Source organism: Bactrocera oleae, chromosome 2 (genome assembly GCF_042242935.1).
Source record: "Bactrocera oleae isolate idBacOlea1 chromosome 2, idBacOlea1, whole genome shotgun sequence".
Taxonomy (NCBI): Eukaryota; Metazoa; Arthropoda; class Insecta; order Diptera; family Tephritidae; genus Bactrocera; species Bactrocera oleae.
The window spans coordinates 60457110-60478636 of NC_091536.1; the positions used below are offsets into that span (position 1 = coordinate 60457110).

At 36.1% G+C, this 21527-nt stretch overlaps 4 protein-coding genes across 4 annotated transcripts; 3 read left to right on the forward strand and 1 right to left on the reverse strand.

Moving 5' to 3' along the window:
* Positions 1-9736: 9736 nt before the first annotated feature.
* On the forward strand, positions 9737-11689 carry LOC106618687 (protein D2). Its single transcript, XM_036378375.2, has 4 exons — positions 9737-10764; positions 10843-10952; positions 11005-11503; positions 11557-11689. The coding sequence occupies exons 2-3, from the start codon at positions 10854-10856 to the stop codon at positions 11494-11496; spliced, it is 591 nt and encodes a 196-aa protein (XP_036234268.2). The 5' UTR covers positions 9737-10764; positions 10843-10853; the 3' UTR covers positions 11497-11503; positions 11557-11689.
* Positions 11690-15210: 3521 nt separating this feature from the next.
* LOC106618702 (protein D3) lies at positions 15211-16156 on the forward strand. The gene is made up of 2 exons (XM_014236547.3): positions 15211-15531; positions 15605-16156. Exons 1-2 carry the CDS (start codon positions 15379-15381, stop codon positions 16082-16084), a joined length of 633 nt encoding a protein of 210 aa, XP_014092022.2. The 5' UTR covers positions 15211-15378; the 3' UTR covers positions 16085-16156.
* On the reverse strand, positions 16145-16793 carry SmD2 (small ribonucleoprotein particle protein SmD2). The gene is made up of 2 exons (XM_014236549.3): positions 16649-16793; positions 16145-16590 (listed from the first exon to the last, which is right to left on the reverse strand). Coding segments are annotated over exons 1-2 (360 nt in total). The 5' UTR covers positions 16651-16793; the 3' UTR covers positions 16145-16232.
* Positions 16794-19302: 2509 nt separating this feature from the next.
* Positions 19303-21359, forward strand: LOC106618686 (3'(2'),5'-bisphosphate nucleotidase 1). The gene is made up of 4 exons (XM_014236529.3): positions 19303-19545; positions 19669-19866; positions 19918-20176; positions 20234-21359. Exons 2-4 carry the CDS (start codon positions 19750-19752, stop codon positions 20773-20775), a joined length of 918 nt encoding a protein of 305 aa, XP_014092004.1. The 5' UTR covers positions 19303-19545; positions 19669-19749; the 3' UTR covers positions 20776-21359.
* The last annotated feature ends 168 nt before the right edge of the window (positions 21360-21527 follow it).

Sequence of the window (21527 nt, forward strand, 5' to 3'; positions counted from 1 at the left end):
ACAGTGCCAAATATATTTACTTTCCTTTGACAAGGATATTTAATTCCTCTCTTAAACACGGTATATTTCCTTCAATATGGAAACAGTCATTTATAATTCCTTTGCATAAAAGTGGATTTAGATCCAAAATTGAAAACTATAGAGGTATCGCAAAACTATCAGTTATACCGAAACTTTTTGAAGCTATCATCACTGACCATATAACCTTTTCGATTTCTCCGTTAATTTTCTCATCTCAGCATAGATTTCGTAAAGGGCAATCGACTCAAACAAACTTGCTTGAATTTGTAAACCATGTATCATTGGGTTTTAGGGAACATAAGCATACGGATGTTATATACACAGACTTTAGCAAAGCTTTCAATAAAGTAAACCTCTCTCCTAGTCGTAGGGACATGCTTGGCATAATATTCTTAATGAAAATCTTGAATGGAACAGTTTGCAGTTCTTTTCTCCTGTCTGAAATTAAATTTAATATCCCGATTCGCTTTTCGAGGCAGTTTAGACCTTTACTGTTAAAATCCTGCAGATCAAATTTTGAACTAAACGAGCCATTCCACCGTATATGTCATGATTTTTATTCTCATTCCATCACATTTGACTTATCTGACTCACTTTTCAAAATTAAAAAGACTTTATTGTTTTCTCTTAATGACTGAAAATGTAACAATTTATTATATTGTAACTATACCTTTGGAAAACGGGCACTAGTAAACCACTGGATAGCTCGATACGGAGTACCAAAACGAATTACTTCCGACCAAGGACGACAAATTGAGTCGAAACTTTTTAACTCACTGTCACAGATTCTAGGCATCAAACATCTAAGAACTTCTCCATATCATCCACAGTCAAACGGATTAGTCGAACGCTTTCAGCGCCAATTTAAATCAGCATTTCTTTGTCATCGCGAAACTTGGCTGGACGCACTACCAGTTGTACTACTTGGTCTACGAGCAGCATGGAAGTAAGACATGGGCACAACGCCAGCCGAACTTGTTTATGGAGAGCCAATACGTTTACCAGGAGAATTCATTGTTCCTTAAAACAAAATAATAACCACCGCCGACCTTTTGGTGAATTTAAAAAATCATTTTAAAAATCTTGCTCCTGTAGAAATGTCACGACATGGGAAGAGATCTATTTTTTTATTTTAAGGAACTCAACACCTGTTCACACGTTTTGGTACGAAATGGCCATATCGAAATTTCATTCTCATCGCCCTACGAAGGACCGTTCAAAGTTATCGCGCGCCATGAATAATATTTCGTCATAGATTACCGAGGGAACGTAACTTCTATTTCAATAGACAGATTAAAACCAGTCTACGTAGCTGACAGCGACGTTAATAAACCAGTATCTTGCACAGCAGGAATGGCAACACAATATAAAACTTTAAAAGTAAGATTCAAAAATAAGATCACCTGTATTCAATTCTAACTTGTAAAATTTAAAATTCTTCTTAAAAACGTTAAATTTTTTTTAAGAAGAGAGTATTGTAGCGACTAGCATCACACCTAATTGTAAAAGATCTATGTATGTAAAAAACTATTCTTAATATTGTTCTTAATTCTTATAATCTGGTAACACCAAATTCAGCAACTAAATTATTGTACTTATTTCTTTAAACATGACAATACCGAATTCAGCAACTAAATTATATTATCCCGTTACAATATTAATAGCAGTATTTTACATCTCCTTATTCCTTTTTCCATAGATAAAATTATCCGAAACTCCTCTCTTTGCCTTCTGAGAGAGCTCATGAACTTTCAGTGCTGCCAAAAAAACAATGAGTTCATGAGCTACTGAACAGATGACAAGCAAAACAATGAACTAGTACCAGAGAATGTTAATGAATAGAGAAGGAGCAAATGTTAACTGAAAACTTTTTGAGTACTAATTTGTAATTCCACATGAAGGAACATCGAAAAATATAACTTCGAAAAAGAAAAATACACCACACAATATGCGAAATGCTATAAATAGACACAACGAATATTTCTATATGAAAAATCGTTGCGCATACCTATTTAGATTTATGTTTTCAATTTCTATGATATGACAAATTTATAATTATGAAAAGCCTTCTGAATTACAAATCTGTATTATCGGTAAAAACCCCAGAATTCATAATAAAATAAACATTTAATAGGCAATTTTTCCAACTTATGTATGTGCGTTGAGTGAGTAATTGCTTATTGAACAAAAGATAACAATAAAACAGTGGCTAAGCGGCCGCGTTTTCACTTTTGTGGTGGCTTAGGTCGTAGACGTGGAGGAGTTAAGCTCAATCCGAATACGAGCATATACGTTCGAATCGTAAAATACGTAAAATTGAAATTGTATTTAATTTTTTTATTTTATTAATTGGAATTAATTAGCATATCTCAATTCAATTACTTAAATTGCATATTTTACTTTCAGAGATAATTAAAATATTTCAGGAAAATATGTTCATATGTTTAGGCAGAGAACGTATATGAATAGAGAAGGAGCAAATGTTAAATGAAAACTTTTTGAGTACTAATTTGTAATTCCACAAGAGGGAACATCGAAAAGTATAACTTCGAAAAAGAAAAATACACCACACAATATGCGAAATGCTATAAATAGACACAACGAATATTCCTATATGAAAAATCGTTGCGCATACCTATTTAGATTTATGTTTTCAATTTCTATGATATGACAAATTTATAATTATGAAAAGCCTTCTGAATTACAAATCTGTATTATCGGTAAAAACCCCAGAATTCATAATAAAATAAACATTTAATAGGCAATTTTTCCAACTTATGTATGTGCGTTGAGTGAGTAATTGCTTATTGAACAAAAGATAACAATAAAACAGTGGCTAAGCGGCCGCGTTTTCACTTTTGTGGTGGCTTAGGTCGTAGACGTGGAGGAGTTAAGCTCAATCCGAATACGAGCATATACGTTCGAATCGTAAAATACGTAAAATTGAAATTGTATTTAATTTTTTTATTTTATTAATTGGAATTAATTAGCATATCTCAATTCAATTACTTAAATTGCATATTTTACTTTCAGAGATAATTAAAATATTTCAGGAAAATATGTTCATATGTTTAGGCAGAGAACGTATATGAATAGAGAAGGAGCAAATGTTAAATGAAAACTTTTTGAGTACTAATTTGTAATTCCACAAGAGGGAACATCGAAAAGTATAACTTCGAAAAAGAAAAATACACCACACAATATGCGAAATGCTATAAATAGACACAACGAATATTCCTATATGAAAAATCGTTGCGCATACCTATTTAGATTTATGTTTTCAATTTCTATGATATGACAAATTTATAATTATGAAAAGCCTTCTGAATTAAAAATCTGTATTACCGGTAAAAACCCCAGAATTCATAATAAAATAAACATTTAATAGGCTATTTTTCCAACTTATGTATGTGCGTTATGTGAGCAATTGCTTATTAAACAAAGGATAACAATAAAACGGTGGCTAAGCGGCCACGTTTCCACTTTTGTGGTGGCTTAGGTCGTAAGCGCGAAGGGGTTAAGCACAATCCGAATACGAGCCTATACGTTCGAATCCTAAAACGAATTTTATTTAATTTTTTTATTTTATTAATTGGAGTCTAAGCATATCATAATTCAATTTCTTTAATAGCATATTTTACTTCCTGAGATAATTAAAATATATCAGGAAAATATAATATGTTCATATGTTTAGGTTTATTGAATATTTCCTTTTTATGCGTATTTACACAAATGTGATAATCACACATACATTCTTAAATACACGTACGCTGATGCTTGCTTCTTCTTGCCCCGCACAAGCAATGACTTTTGTCTACGCTTTTTGCTTTTTGCGAGTTGAACGATCGCAGGCAAGGAGGGATTGGGGCGCACCGCCACATAATTATTTCAAATATATATTTTATTTATAAATAATAAATAAGCTTAACTCCTCCACGTCTACGACCTAAGCCACCACAAAAGTGGAAACGTGGCCGCTTAGCCACCGTTTTATTGTTATCCTTTGTTTAATAAGCAATTGCTCACATAACGCACATACATAAGTTGGAAAAATAGCCTATTAAATGTTTATTTTATTATGAATTCTGGGGTTTTTACCGGTAATACAGATTTTTAATTCAGAAGGCTTTTCATAATTATAAATTTGTCATATCATAGAAATTGAAAACATAAATCAAAATAGGTATGCGCAACGATTTTTCATATAGAAATATTCGTTGTGTCTATTTATAGCATTTCGCATATTGTGTGGTGTATTTTTCTTTTTCGAAGTTATATTTTTCGATGTTCCTTCATGTGGAATTACAAATTAGTACTCAAAAAGTTTTCAGTTAACATTTGCTCCTTCTCTATCCATTTACATTCTCTGCTTATGCTCTTTTGAAATATTGCGATTACCAATTGGGCTGCATTTTCATAGCGTCGTATTTAGATAAAATGGGCTAAATCGAAAAACTATGAAACAATGATAATAAGTAAACATATAAAACTGTGCTTAGAATATATAGAAGTAGTTAATGATTTCATATGAATGTCAATTTGATATAAATTTTATAATTTAATGCCATAAATAGTGCATGATATGAAAAAATATAAATATTATTTAAACTCGAATAGGTCATGTTGCCAATTCTCCTTTCTGAACTGAACATCAGACAAATTCTTCAATTTCTGATTTTTAGCAAATGTTGTGAGGAAGCAGCTTGTGGACATACAAATGCGAGGGGGATGGTAGGATTTTCAGTGATACAAATTGTAAAATTGAAATTTTGCTGATTCTTAAATTTTACTGAAGACATTCAAATTCAATTTCATTCATTTTTATTTTCGCGCATTTGCGATAGGAATTCTATATGAAAACCAAATGTGGTTTACCAGGCGCACAGAAAAAATAGCGCGGCGCAGAGTTATGAACGAGCGCACTTTGCTTTGAAGCAGACGCACGTTCCTTATGAATGAATTTGTTGTCGTTGTAATATAAAATACTTAGAAAATATGCCGCGAGTTCGCTTGAATATTATTGGTCGATGATGGTGCGTCTACGTTTTTTTGTCACTTGCGCGAATGTTTGATTTTTTGCGAAAGACATATTGAGGTACATACATATGTACATATGTGTACATATATGCAAATATATTTGGACATGCGAATGAAGGAAGGCAATTTCAAGAATATTCACATATAGGCATATGAACATTGAAGCAAGTAAACAACAATAGCTGTTTGAGTTCACAGATTAGACAAATATGTTCTAATATTGTCTGTGGTGCTGCTTGTATAGCAGACTTGTTTATTGCAACGTGAAATATTTTGCCTAAGTTCAAATCCTATCATATTTTATATAGTCCTTTTTTATTTTTATAACCCTTTTTTATGAAATGATATTTGAATTCTATTTTAATATTATTTCCCTGATTATTAAATTTTCCTGTCAGAAGTCAATTTCTTTCGTTTTTATTATTTCAATTTTTGTTTATGCGCATATCAGAAAACATCTGTGCTTTTTCGATGTTCCTTCTTAGCAATTAACATTTTAGTACTGCTAACATTTGCTCCTTCTCTACTCTTCAACATTCTCTGACAGCGCTCTCTCAAATCCAAGAGTTTCGGATCATTTTATCCATGATTTTATCCATGCCTTCTTCTCTATTGATCATCCGTGATAATCAACGTGATAAGACGTGTTCTAGCGTAAGTTAAATTTATATATTTAAGTAAAATATAAGTAACGAGTTGAACGTGGTTTTATTATTTGCGCCTCAACTACTACATATACATTATATATGTTATGTCAGTTTGCATATATATTTTTTTTTTCTCTGGGTTTTTTTTTTTGTATTTTATAATTTGCCTTTGCTTATTTTTTTATTGTGATCCTGCTTATAGCACAAACAGTCACCGACATTCCTCCCTTCCGTACTTACCGCCCGTATTAAACCAAATTTGTCAAAAGTTATGCCCGTAGTTGCAATGCATATAATAGTTTACCTATTTATAAATAAGTGAATTCGACTGTAATTTTGAGTTATTTTAAGAATATTTCAAATTATTCAAGTTCACTTCTAAATTACTATAAAATGTCGAGATTGGCAACCCTGCGTTGCAGGAGATTGCTCTCTCACTCTCAGCTCACTCGTTTCTCCCGGATATCCTACCGTACGGTCTGTTGAAGCGGACAGTAGAAGTGTTGGTGACTCTTCATTTACATTACGCTCTCATAAGATAGGTCACATCAGCTGATTCGGTCCACGGTTTTGCGTCGATGACTGTTTGTGCCATTACTGTTGTAGGAGAAGGATTTCTCGATAAATTGTCTAACTTGTAACTCACTCTTGAGTTCGATCACTGGATTGTTAAATAAAAGTCCCAATTTAATGACTATACACTTGTCTTTATTTCTAATTCCAAGAACTTAGCACTTATTGCTCGTTATTCTAGTTTACAACTTATTGCTTTTAGCTTAATTGCTCTTTAAACGGCAACACTCTAACTAGAACTGTATGTGCTGCACAATATGACAGCCCTTATATAGTACATCTTTAATAAAACTTCGCCTCTAGAACATTCTGGCAACTACGAATTCTCTGTCTAGCTGCTTCTGGCAAGTCGGTTCGATTTTGTTCTATCATCCATTTTCGTCACACTGCCCTCCACCTAAAGCTCATCGTCCCGATTAGACATATTTTCGGTGCAAAACACTAAGCTTTTATGTCTCTCATCTCGTCATTTAGGCGAGTGTTAACTTCCTTAGCCGTCCTTTTCTGTTTGGAATTAATTCCATCCGTTTTCTGGATACCCAGTTTCTGGTACATCCTTTGACTTAAATCTGACTTAAGATTCCATTCTTGATTAGAACTTAACTCCATTGGAATACCGAATCTCGTTACCCACTTGTTGATGAATGCGTCCGCCAATGGTTCAGACTCTTCATTAGGAATTGTGTATACTTCTGGCCATTCGTTGAAATGGTCCTTGAGTACCAAAACATGACTATTTCTAATTTATTGGTGGGAAATGGAAGATCTTCATCCATGCCTATTTACTCAACCGGCGCACCCGAATTGTGCTGTTTCATCTGGCCATGACTCCTGGACCTTGATCCTTCAGCTACAATGCACTCAGCATATTTGGCCATCCTCTCCATAGCTGATTGACGACAACCAGTCCCATAAAACCTTTGCTTCAATTTCTCCAAAGTTTTCGTCATTCTCAAGTGCCCTCCTCTTGGACCTTTGTACTGCACGTTAAGAGCTTCAGGAATTCTAAACTTTGGAACAACCATAAGTACCCAGGAGGTTTGCCCATTTTCGCTTGCCATACTCGATGCAAGCAGCCACACACCAACGTTAAATTGCTTATATTGTCACCAAAGACACCACTCAATGCATCATTACAGCAAATTTCTATTTCACCCCAAAGAAGCGCTTATACAAAAAAAACACGTTTATAGTTGTAACAACAACTCCCATAAAACAAAATCTTAAAAATTGGCAAGAAACACTATGCTGCTCAAGTTCACAAACAAAAAACTTAGACGCTTCACAGCGAAATACAAAATAGGGTATTACCCTGCCCACGGCAGTGGCTCCATCGAACATCGAGGAGAACTCTACCAACTTTGATCCAAGGATCACAACGATCCTTCTTAGCTAGGAACAAGGGCACAAAATAGGCTCAAACTGCCATCAAAACAATAAAATTTTGACATTACGGGAATGGACGGAAGAGTCGCCCTATTACCCAAATTTCCCCAAAGCAGATAAGCACATTCAAGAAGAAGCTATAGTCTTACCTCGACTTACAAATATGCTTCCAAGCTATCAGCCAAATAGCAAGCATTGGCAAAAGGTTTCAAACCTGAAACTTGCAGAAATGCAGAATATTTTAATTTACATTTAAGGAAATTTCGGGATTTAGAAAACTCCCCCTTATATTAATTACAACCCCAGAAGATCAGTATTGTGAAGACTTTTACAAAGCCACAACAACTAGAACAAATAATGGTCGGTATGGCATACGACTGCCATTAAATTCCCATTGTTCCAACACTCCACGAATTTGTAGAAAAAACAAAGTCAGAGTCTCTTTTGAGAAGATTAGTTTTAAAAATCCAAATATGTAACTTTTCGACCCCGCATACGTACTTAACATAACATATAACAGAATGGTTATATAATGGTTCTTCAAAAAAGTAGATGGATATTACAAATATAAATATATCGAATTTACCACATTACTACCTCCAAAAAATGCATTCTCAATTCACGGCTAATCACTGTATTCTCGCAAAATCCCTCTTCAAAGGTTTCAATGGAGCACCCAATGTGGCCATACCTGAGCCAGACGTGGAGTCGTTAGCCTATAGGCCGATAATAAAGAAATAATAAATAATCGCCAATAAAAATAACAAATATACAAGTTTCACATAATAATTAGTCGTCAAGCCAGAAAACTCATATTAAGGGTATATCAATATGATACCGTCGCGCACAATAAACTAGTGCTTATCTTATCTAAGCACTAGTACCAACATAAAAATACAAATTTTGATATAAAACCAAAATCGCCTACAGATAAATATGGATATACCAATACTGCATTTACAGCATATATGTAATACTAGGCAAAATATTCCCCTAGGGGGCCCAGGATGTTTAAATGACTATAAACCCCCCTCCAAGTACACCGCTCCATCCAGGTAAATAATGACACACCCTAATACCTCACACCACACCTTGAAACACAACTCACACTCACAACATACACGACCACACTACACAGGATGTCACCACACAAGTTAAAGGGATTGGATCTTCAATTCAACACATTCGTTTTCGTCTACGAGCCTGAGCGCCACATCAACCGTTCACATTCGCTTATATATTTTTGTGTCAGCGATCCTTCGCAATACAATTAATATTATATATAATATTTGATTCGAATTCGGTTCCTGATTCCACTGGACAGCGTACGAGATTACGATTAGCGAATCGTTTTCCAAACTTAATTTATTGTACCAAATACAAGTAGAAGGAAAGACATTTGAAAATAAATAATAAATTATACAAACAAATTACCCCCGCGTTTTAGTTTTAAACACTCGTGCAAGAAAAAACAGAGGAGCTACAGAGTTTTAAAGCGATAGCAAACCTTGTTTATACCAAAGCAATTTTGACCCGGAGTGACAAAAAAAATTCTTTTGGGCCAATACAAGTATGGTATTCCAACACTTAATCAATCATATCTTTTGCGACCTCTACTTGACATCATTTTTATACCCTGAACAGGGTATATTAAGTTTGCTACGAAGTTTGTAACACCCAGAAGGAATTGTCGAAGACCCTATAAAATATATACATAAATGATCAGAATGATGAGCTGAGTTGATTTAGCCATGTCCGTCTGTCTGTCTGTCCGTCTGTCTGCATATATACAAACTAGCCCCTCAGTTTTTCGCAATCGAACTGAAATCTTTCGGAGAGTAGGATCTTAAGGGTAGATGCCCTGTGAGGACCCCTACAATGTTACTAAGATCCATTTTGCCTAGAAATAGAAGTCTGTGTACTATAAACACTACCCAAAAGTACCTTTGTGGTATGCCATACGTTGCTAGCGTTCCAAGACCTGAGGTGTTCCTCTAGGGCCAATCGTTACAAACAACTCTTGAAGGAGCTGAGTGGTCTAGGGCAGCTTAGGGGAATTTTTTTCCTGGCTGCCCCTGAGCGGGCCAACTCGACTGCCTTTCGTTCCCTACTGTTTCTAAATATATGACTGGGATGATATTTAACGATAGACCCTCTGAGAATCTAGTTATTGCCTCCTTGCATAACCTAACGCAGTCAAATTTAGTATAGGCGATACGGATAAGCCTAATTGGCTGCTTGCTGAAGATTTATGGATTTACTAATTAGAAGCCCACTTGGCCCGTTATTTGGTCTGAAAGAAACAATTGCAATCATTTAGTTTAAAGCTACCTTCAGCGAATGTATTACTACAGAAGCTTAATCCTCTTGCTATTTCACCTTTAATCCGTTGGTGAATATGTGGATTCCGACGTTGAAACTGTCGATCACAGAACAATGGGTGCATTCTTCTCTACTGGGGAATGAAAACATTGCTAACAAGGTCGAGCATAATCACATGGCCACAGTGATGGTTCCAATGGCCTAAAATTATGAGCCGGCTGGCCGTAAGCATTGCATCATACTTCACTTGAATATATAATCAGCGGATATCACATCCAGAGCCTTTGTTGATATAGTTTTTATTTCGCCCGTAATCCCCAGCAAGCAGTAAAGCTAATAGACCATGTGAGGTCGTAAACCCCACTTTGGGGAAATGACCCTACTGCAGAAAGTCCATATTCAAAGGGCTTTAGAAGCCCTACTTTCAATGTGCTATGTTTTTTATCTAGAATAATCCCGAGATATTTGTCGATTGCCCCAACTACCTATTTTTCTTTGTCTACATGGTATTCAAAAACATTTTTAACTTTTTTTAAATTCTGGTAACAACCCGGATTGGTTCATCTTCGTCCCAGGATGGCGAGTGACATAATATTGTATTATACAATATAAGCCTTGGGGAAACTCTATTTATGCTTACATACATCAGATTCAATCATTGAAATGTAGATAATAATAATAATAAAATAATAACAAAATCGAAAATTTTTACATCAAGCTATCAATCATAAATAATATTTTGATCTCGCCGAAGAACTTAAACTTAATGAAAGACTTGGTATGGTAGCCAAAGATTTTATTAATCATAATCTTGCTTCGAAATTGTATCTCTAATGTGTCTTAAAACAAACTTCAGAATGCAACGCAATGGCTGCAGCTACAACATCTGGTACTACGGAAGATATTTTCAAGCAACACAAAGTTGTGCCTGACGTCATACCTGTGGCCCCAAAGCAATTTTTAAAGGTTGGAAAAATAATAGCATATGGCTTTGCAAATAACAAAAGAATTTGCTCAGGTCAATTACAAGAACGTGTTGGCTGAAAATGGAAAGGAACTAACACCGACACAGGTAGCAGCACAGCCCTCAATCGAATGGAATGCCGAAAGCGATGCCTTTTATACGATAATTATGACAGATCCGGATGCACCAAGCCGCAGCAATCCGAAATTTCGTGAATTTAATCACTGGTTGGTTACCAATATTCACGGAATGGATATAAGTAGTGGCGATGTGTTAACCGCGTATGTAGGGTCTGGACCACCAGAGGGGACTGGTCTCCATCGATATGTTTTCTTAGTATACAAACAACCAGCCGAAATACGTTTTCAGGAGTCTCACGTACCAAAGAATAGTAGTCAAAATCGACCGAACTTCAGTGCAACCAAATTTGCGAAGAAATATAAATTGGGTGACCCCGTTGCAGGAAATTTCTTTCAAGCGCAGTGGGACGAGTATGTTCCTTCTGTGCATAGGCAATTATCTGGAAAGAAGTCACCTTTAGTGTAGTTTGAATGTCTCTTTAAAATAATAAAAGTTTACAAGTGTATAAATAAGCTTACTTTTTAGTGCTCCATGAATCACCAAAGACACCTGGATTTCCAATTATGGAACTTGATAATTATCAGGCACCCGGATACAACTTTTATCAATTACCATTATCTTTCATTTCTATGAATAAATATTATTTATATTATGCAAACTGTACAAGTTTTTTTTAGTCTTCGAAAATGTTGTTATTTTGCATTTTTATTTTTTGGAAAAAACTGGATTTTTGAAAAGAAATTTCAATTTCATTATGGAAATTTATAAAACGACTTTTTTCTCTCTTTTGGATACAACTCAAAAGTTTTAATAGTTTAGAAGAGAAGTCACTTCAAAGTCAGTCCATCTCCCTATACAAGTTCTTTTTTGTTCACTGTATATCTTTCTGCGAATAGCAGGCTCCTTGTTGTGGTGCAAAGGTTTAAGTTGCACGGCATACTCGGCACCTCCCAACAAAGATGGAGAGCACAAATAAAACCACAACAACAACAACTATGTCAAGACAACAACCACGGCAAACGACAAAGGACAATGGCAACAACGACAGCATCGTTGCAGGTAAGGGGTGTTCAGGAGCAAAACGAAAGTTCAGTTTCCTGGATGCCCTATCGCCTGAGGACGATGACATGCCCTAATGCAGCAGCGCTCAGGCGACATCTACTCAACCGTTGTTGTTGAAGCGAACAGCACCAAAAATCTATTCCCAGCAGGCTCAGCTCCTCGTTTTCGGGTCGTCGCAAGGGCTTGTACAGGGGGTTCTTGTAGAAAGAGAAGGAAAAGGAGACGCAGATTGCCCCCTCTACCACCAGTAGGTTGTCGTAGCGGATACGACGATCCTTCAAAAAAGAGTTTGAGCGGTGACAGCGTAAAGTGGTACCTGAGGCATCTGTAGACGAGAAGAACTCCTGAGGTAGCCAAAGCGGCGCCTCCGACCACCCAAAACACAATATGCAAGAGCGGTCAGATAACATCACAGAAGCCACCAAACTCCAAAAGACAAAAGGGCAATTACGCACAGGTGGCCGGAAGCCAACACTCCGCCCCGAATTCACCCTTGGGTGGTGGAGGGGCAGCGCAGATAAGCGGATGCTTTAAAAAGTATACGGATGACTGTGCCGCCTCTCAACTACCCGGCGGAGACTCTGAGGTCAGAGGAGCTTATCAAGATTTTCTCATTGAGGAGGTGTATACGGAGTGTGGTTACCCAGTATCCTCCCATTAGGTGTACTTCAAGGGAGGTATGCTACAGGCAGACTGCAAGAACGAGAGGTCCGACAACTGGCTAAGGGATATCGCCCCCAAGATGTTTGGCTGGAAGGGTCCCGTCCTCTGCGCAAAGGGGAGAGGACATTCCACGCATGCAGAAAATTAATGTGGCAGCAGAGGTAAGCAGATGGATAGAGGCCGTACTGTGCACTAAGATAGCTGAAACCACAGTAGGATATACAACAGGAGACTTCCCATAGCGTGGAGTACTACCCCCTTATTATGGAGCATAGTGGTAGATGACCTAATTTAATTGCTAACTAACAATGGGATTCGCTGCCAGGGATATGTGAATGACATTGTTATATTAGCTAGGGATAAATTGTAGACACTTTCTGTGACAGGTTGGAAGGTCCCGGCCTCAAGAATTTTTTTTTTTGGAGGCAGAGGGTTAGAGATGACCATTGCGGTTAAATGCGGGAATTGCTTTGGATTCCACTCTTCGGTAGAAGCAGCATGTGAACCTGACCGTAGTCAAAACTACGAAAGCACTCATGTTGTGACATCAACTATCTGTCTACATCTGCGCGTCGAGTGCAGTGCGTACGTGCAAGACAGCAGCACTGGAAGAACTGACATCGCTTCACATAGTAATTAATCAAGCAGGCAAACATACAACGTTTCAAATGGCAACAGAAGGGTTTGGCAGAGGGAAGGTAATCTCGTCCCAGCAAATGAAGGCCTCAAGTGATGAAATACTCTTTTCCCAAAGGACAGCATTAGCAAAATGGTAAACTTCACTAAGAAATTTAAAGTTGAAGTTGAATGCTTCCATGCACGATCTACTGCTAAAGGAAAACACAAACAAGTGGTTCATCGACGGCTTGAAAACGTCGGAGGGAATTGGTGCAGGAGTTGCAGGACCACGTACCAAACTCTACGTACCTATGGAAAGTTTTTCCATCTTTTTTATGAGCCGGTGTATAGAAATAAATCTGCAACGAAAGTATCGTCATACTCAGCGAAAGTCAATCGGCACTTAAAGCGATCTCTGCTTATGATATTAAATCCCTACTGCTGAGCTGCTAAGTGCATCTTATCTGGGTGTCCGGTCACAAGGGTATAGCCGGGAATGAACTCGCTGAGGAGCTTGCCCGCTCAGCAGCTTCCACCAGAATCGTAGGAACTGAAATCCTATATTAAGGTTGGTCCTCATACCATTAAGGGGCTGCTCCGCAAGAATGAAAAAGTAGGCAGGGAGAAGTATTGGCAGCAACTCCAAGGCCTGCCCCATACCAGGTTGCTAATAGGTGGTTACAAGCCCAGCAGGTTTAAAAGTGTAATTAATCTCTCAAGAAACAAATTCCGGCTGCTTGTCTCATTCTACACTGACTAAGTTCAAGAAGTACCTATTTAACCTAGCCTCTTGTGCAATTTGCGAGTTCTACGACATAGAACCGGAAACACAGCAGTCTGCAGGCGCAGAATTAAGGCCTTTGGAACTATGTTTCCAAAATCACTTCGCTTCAATAGCACCTAGCAGTATTTTGGAATTCATCAATGTGCTGGGGCTATGTAAGTCGTTGTGACTTAGGGCAGGGCACAATAGTCCTTAGGTTGCGGTGCAGACCTCATTTTTTATCTATCCTATTCTATGTATATTCAGACCGTGTGAGTTAAGATGAAATCAAAATTCCTCAGTACCTGTTATGAGCTATTTCAAGAATATATTTAATTACGATCATTACCAACCTGACTTTCAGCTACGTACAGTTGCCCCTTATAAAATTGAAAGCAAATTTATTGCAATCAGGCAGAGGACTTCACTTTGCACTCAAGCTGCACAATTCAAATAGTACATCTTTTTACTTTTTGGACGATAACAGTGAAATTCAACCTAGACATAACATTCGGCAGCCTCATTTTTTCCCCACGATCCATGAATACCGGAATCAACACCGATTTTAACCGACGAAGGGTTGTTATTTATTAAATCAGTAAGCTATATAAAATTAAATTGTTCAGCACATAATCTAGCGGAGAAGTATTATACATAATCGAATAGGAATGAGCCGATCTCAGCCGCTGTAACAGAGCCCCTCTAGCTTTCGGTCCCCACACTAACACTAACAACACTTACCGATCCAAACAGGATTAAATCACCGAAATAACAGCCCTTGGCCGGATAAAATCCGGGTCAGTTCCGGTAACGAAGAACCGGCTGTCAGTGAAGAGGATCTCCACTCTTATATTCTGGATGGCGTGAGGCAGATTAAACTGATAGAAAATCTGGCAGGTAGTTAATATGTCCATTTAAAAAATACATCTGCAGTTACTACAAACCAGATATGTAAACCCACAAAAAACCCAAGATTGAGCAATATATTAATCATAAGTTAATTAGTAAGATCGTTATCAATATTATATATAAAATCGCCCTCCGTGATAATGGAATGCCCCGTACCAAGTAAAAGCTTACCTCAACTTTACCTTAAAAGCTCTCGTATAATTATTTTTTGTTCACTGCTGTACTTGTTAGTTACGCCTAATACAATCGCTTAAAATACAGTATATTACTGTTAGATTTCACAAACTAATTCTATCGATTATAAAATATAGTCAACCCATCACAGGACGTTTATGATGATGAACTCAAAGATGATGAAAATATTTTGGCTTTTGCTGATCGGGGCCAACATAAATGCAAACGAAACAAATGACGTAAAGACAATATTTGAGCAACATGAAATAGTTCCAGATGTTGTACCATATGCACCAAACCGGTTTTTAAAGGTCTTGCCAAAAACTTTAAATTGAAATACATATGTATGTAAACTTTAAACTTCAATAATTATGAAACATACAGGTCACATATACCGACGGCTTGGAAGTGAAAGCGGGCGTAGAACTCACACCAACTCAAGTAAAGTCACAACCTTTGGTAGAATGGGAGGCGGATCAATACTTATTTTACACACTTATAATGACAGATCCAGACGCACCATGTCGCAATGCACCCAAATTACGCGAGTTCAAACACTGGTTAGTGGTTAACATTCCAGTCAATGACATTTCCAAAGGTGAAGTTTTAAGCGCTTATGTTGGCGCAGGACCCCCCAAAAATACAGGACTGCATCGTTATGTATTCCTGCTGTATAAACAAAATGGGAAGTTAGAATTCCATGAGGCACGAGTTGGAAATAACAGCAGAGAAGAACGTCCTAAATTCCGTGTAGCTAATTTTGCTTCAAATTATGGCCTTGGTTATCCTGTAGCAGGCAACTTTTATCTAGCGCAATGGGATGATTATGTTCCCTTCGTTCACAAACAGCTTTCAGGCAACTGAGGTATTTATTTTTGCAATCAATTGTAAATCATTTTCGTAATTAAATAATACTAGTTCGTCTTCTTTCAAAAATATTGTATTATTCTGTCTTGATTACCATAATGCCTACATATATATTGTATAAACTAATGTGAACGCAGAAAATATCTCATTTCCCTGCTGCTGTCGCCAAAGGATTTCTCAATACCAAAATCACTGAATCGCCGCGTAAAAACATTTTCGATATAAAGCGATCTTTGTTAACTGGTTTAACTTTCTTCTTGCCTTTTCCAGTACGAGGCAATTCAGTCCACATTTCCTTAACACTTTCCAGAACCATATTACAGTGGCGATCGAAAGCCTTTACACGACCAAGAAGCTTCTTGTTATTGCGACAGTTAATTAAAACTTGTGTATTGTTTTTCACGGATTGAGTTAGAACGGAAAGGGGGCCAGTGTTGAATTCTTCTTCCTCTTGGCGTGCAAGTTCCTCAGGTGTCAGTTCAGATTTTGGTTTTACAAGAGCCCTACAAATAAATTTAAAGTTAAGTAACGCAAATATTACAACATTGATTAAGTACTTACATTTTTTAAAAGATTGTAAAAAAGTTACAAAAAGTTCTCCCACACAGAGTTTTTTGTTAAACGATTGCAAATTTCATCCAATTTAGTGAGGACGCGGTCTTTTTGACTAACCACATTCGAGGAACGTAACGAAACGAAACAAAATTTTTGCAAAACAGGGTGTGTCTAAAGGGATAGGATTATTATTTTTCAAAACAGGGTGTGTCTAAGGGGATAGGATTATTATTTTTCAATTCAACTCAATCTTTTGTACAACTCAGCACCTACAAAGGGAAAACTTTAGTATAACGTCCCAGGCTCTCGGGGATAAAATGGGTATGGGCGGATAGAGGAGATCCTCCAGATAAAGAATATAGACCGTTCCCACGACAGTCGGGTCTACGTAACCGGAACGGACCCGGATTTATTCCGGCCAAGGACTGTCAACTCGGTAGAATTCTGCCGCTATAACAACAACAACAACAACATAAAGAATATAGATATAGCCGCGGGAAACTTATAGTTTTCAAGATATTTGGGTTTAAAGTTCAAAATTTCGACTATTTAAAGTACGCATTTTTTCCATTTCAAATGAGTTATACAATTATATTTTACACTTTTATATCCACTAACACTTCCCTAATTCGTTTGTACACATTTATTTTACATTATATAATGCAAAAATAGTTTAATTCAATAATTAAATTATTGTTAAATTCTATTAGTTCTGACAATAACAAAAGGGTTGCAAAATTTCAAATAACCAGTGTTACCTTATCGACATCTTTTGTAATTGAACTGAAAGAAATTAAAACAGATAATACCCCCAAAACAGGAATCCAAAACCTAGAGAAATAAACTATTATAAAGCATTGATGTTAAGTATTATGTTATACCCTCTATGACAATATTACTTATTTCTTGTAGAACTTCTTTTTGCGTTGGAGGCCTTCGGCCGCGCTTCAAAAAAAAAAATAACGTCGGTCCAACACCGGGGTGTACCAAAGTTTTTACGCGCAGAAATTCTTTTTGCGTTGTTTCCTGTATCTAGGGTACAATCTCTCTGTTTATTTTATTTTTCTTTGTTTACAAAATATATTAGTATGGCAACACTGATGTTTTGACATTCACAACCATTTTGTTATTGTCAAAATTATTAAAATTGAAGAATGATTTAAATATTGAAATAAAGCTATTGTAACGGATTTCTCGATAAATCGTCTACCTGTAACTCACTCTTGAGTTCGATCACTGGATTGTTAAATAAAAGTCCCAATTTAATGGCTACACACTTATCTTTATTTCTAATTCCAACAACTTAACACTTATTGCTCATTATTCGAGCTTACAACTTCTTGCTAATAGCTTGATTGCTCTTATCACGACAACACTCTAACTAGAACTGTGTTTGCTGCACAATCCGGCAGCCCTTATATAGTAAATCTGTAACAAAACATTGCTTCTAGAACATTCTGGCAACTATGAATTCGCTAACTACTTTACTACTAGAACATTCTGGCAACTACGAATTCGCTGTCTAGTTGCTTCTGGCAATTTATCGTCGTTTGTTCTATCATCCGTGTTCGTCACACTATTTTTGCAGCATCTAATATAAAAAAATTTCTAAAAACGAATTAGTCAAGTGTTAGTGGATATAAAAGTGAAAAATATGAGTGTATAATTCATTTTAAATCGCAAAAATACGTACTTTAAATAGTTGAAATTTTCAACTTTAAACGTAAATATCTCGAAAACTATAAGTTTCCCGCGGCTATATATATTTTTGAACTGGAGGATCTCCTCTATCCGCCCATACCCATTTTATCCCAGAAAGCCTGGGACGTTATTCTAAAGCCGACCCCCTACAAAAACATAACGATTTATTTTTTTTATGGGGAAACTTTAGTTTAGCATCCCACGATTTCAGGGTTAAGAGGGGTATGGTTAAATAGAGGAGATTTTCCAGATCACGAATATATATAATTATTGCCGCCGAAAACTGATAGTTTTCGAGATATTTGCATTTTAAGTTGAAAATTTCACAAATTTTATTTTACAATTTCTCGATTTATGGTTAACTTTTGTTTTATATTATGCACTTATTACACACTAACACTTCACTACAATGTTTCTACATATTTATTTTATATTAAATATTTAAATATTTGCTTTAAATAAGCATTTTATTTTTACACAATTTTCGTAATTTGAACAATAACAAATGGGTTCCATGTTGTCAGATAATAAGTGTTGACATATCCAAACGAATCAAAGCAATCAAAATAAATAAAAAACCCAATCACCCTCTACAAAATAATAATTATATGCATTGATCAATAATATTGTTACGGATTTCTCATTAAATTATAACTCATTTATATTGTCACCGTGTAAAGAGCAATTAAGATATAAGTAAGAAGTTGTGAATTCGGATAATGAGTAGTAAAGCGTTAAGTTGTTTGGATTAGAAATAAAGATAAGTGTATAACCATTTAATTGAGACTTTTATTCAACAATCCAGTTATCGAACTCAAGAGTGAATTACAATGTGCATATAGGAATATTCGTTGTGTCTATTTATAACATTTCGCACATTGTGTTATATTTTTCGATGTTCCCTCATCTGGAATTACAAATTAGTACTCAAAAAGATTTCATTTAACATCTGCGCCTTCTCTATTCATTAAAATTCTCTGCTTATATAGTAGATCTTGAACAAAACTTCGCCTCAAAAACATTCTGTCAACTACGAAATCGCTGCCTAGTTGATTCTGGCAATTTATCGTCGATTCGATTTTGTTCTATCATCCGTGGTCTTCACAATATTAACGATTTTATGGAGACATTGGTGTTAAACTATAAAATTTTTGGATACCACGATGAAAATAATCCTATACCAAACCTAAAATCCCAAAATTGTAAATACATTTAAAATTATATTAGGTTTTAGTATTTCAATTAGTACTGATAGTGAATTAGAATGAGTCGAGTATTGTATCAAATCATGACATTCGATAACACGATAATTTTTATTTGTATAGGCTTACAGTTCCCTCAGACGCTCTACGTTACAAAAGCAGAAATTTTTGTGAAATAATATAAAAGTATATTTATAGCAGACAATGACAACTCCTAAAGTGATGCGTATCATGGCTTTGTCCATCAACACTGCGATCCGTGCAGGCTCAATCATTCGAGAAGTGATGCATCGCGGCAATCTAGGTATTGTGGAGAAAGAGGTATTAGCACTGCACATACATATAAAAATTCATGACCGATACATTTATTAGGGCAAAGACGACTTACAAACAGAGGCCGACCGATCAGCTCAACAATGTATTATTGCTTCTCTATCGAGAAAATTTCCTAATATTACAATCATTGGTGAGGAGGGCGACTCAAACTTAAATGTCAAAGGGGAGTGGTTGGTAACAGAGGAAAGCGAAGAATTCCTTACACGTAATTGCCCAGAGGAATTGCTTGAGATTAAAGAGGAGGAATTCGTGATATGGGTTGATCCTTTAGACGGCACATCAGAATACACTAAAGGTACAACATATTTAAAAACAAGTGTAATTTATCAATTCAAAGTTTATCTTTATTAAGGTTTATTAGAGCATGTCACGGTGCTAATTGGGATAGCAATTAAAGATCGTGCTATTGGGGGCGTCATTTATCAACCCTACTACAAACACTCTAATGGCGATATAGGCAGAACTATATGGGGCCTTAAAGGATTAGGCACAGGGGGATTTGAACATATAAGTCCACCCAAAGGGCAAATGATTATTACGACTACACGTTCACATTTAACACCACTGGTACAACAAGCATTAGATGCTCTTTCACCAACCAAAGTAATTAAAGTTGGGGGCGCTGGTTACAAAGTATTACAATTACTTGAAGGCAAGGCACACGCATATGTATTTGCTAGTCCGGGTTGCAAACGGTGGGACACTTGTGCACCGGAAGCGGTATTAGAAGCATACGGCGGCACCCTTACCGACTTAACAGGCGTTCACTACTCATATGCAGCTGATGTAGATTATAAAAATCGGATGGGTGTCTTAGCAACAATTCCTGAAATATCACATTCCGAAATCGCTCGCCAGGTACCTAGTGATATTATAGCGACTTTGCGCGCATAAAACATTTTCTTTATGATGTCTTTAAGAAAATAACTGCTAGTGTGTATTTCCATATTACCCTAAGTACGTTTTCAGAAAGTGCTATTTTTTTGAAAATGTTTTGAATCGGTTTATAATCACTTGATAAAAAACAATTGTAATTGTTGTTAATTTTTCGGATTTCATAGGTTTCACATAAAATAAAATAATTAATAGCAATTCAAAATTCAGTTGAGTAAACTAAGTAAACAAATCCGTTTTGTTTTTTTGGGCATGGAATACTAATTAAAGCATTAAATATATATGATCTTAGCGCCAAAATGTAATTTACCTGATTCCCTATTTATTTTCGTACTATCGATATCCCAAATACGGAATTCGGATGAAATCACGAGTTGCTTTGCAACCAGATTTTTCACGTGTTGGGATGTGTTTATGATCATTTTGTTTGCCCTGGCACTACCATGGCATAGAAAAACAACGATCAAAATCAAGTTCTCGGGATATGAAATGTATTTATTTTTGATTTCATTGTTTTAAGAAAAACAGCGATTTGAAATAAAAAGGCTAATACCCTATATAGTGATAACTATACGTATTTGAAATCTGTAATTTTACTCGACAAGGGATCGCAATTGCAAAAATGTTATTTTCAAAAATTAATACAACATCAAAGAAGTAAGGAAGGCTAAGTTCAGTTGTAACAAAACATTTGATTCGGGTTCAAGAAGTTCTGGACCTGCCACTGATAATTAAGGGGTTAATACTCACTT

What these genes read in the sequence shown, in the direction of transcription:
- LOC106618702 (XM_014236547.3), top strand. Translation starts at nt 15,379, where the DNA reads ATGATGATGAACTCAAAGATGATGAAAATATTTTGGCTTTTGCTGATC. An exon ending in CACCAAACCGGTTTTTAAAG is followed by an intron (nt 15,532 to 15,604) that starts GTCTTGCCAAAA and finishes TGAAACATACAG; the next exon opens with GTCACATATACCGACGGCTT.
- LOC106618687 (XM_036378375.2), top strand. Translation starts at nt 10,854, where the DNA reads ATGGCTGCAGCTACAACATCTGGTACTACGGAAGATATTTTCAAGCAA. An exon ending in CCCCAAAGCAATTTTTAAAG is followed by an intron (nt 10,953 to 11,004) that starts GTTGGAAAAATA and finishes GAATTTGCTCAG; the next exon opens with GTCAATTACAAGAACGTGTT.
- LOC106618686 (XM_014236529.3), top strand. Translation starts at nt 19,750, where the DNA reads ATGACAACTCCTAAAGTGATGCGTATCATGGCTTTGTCCATCAACACT. An exon ending in TAGGTATTGTGGAGAAAGAG is followed by an intron (nt 19,867 to 19,917) that starts GTATTAGCACTG and finishes TACATTTATTAG; the next exon opens with GGCAAAGACGACTTACAAAC. An exon ending in CACATCAGAATACACTAAAG is followed by an intron (nt 20,177 to 20,233) that starts GTACAACATATT and finishes ATCTTTATTAAG; the next exon opens with GTTTATTAGAGCATGTCACG.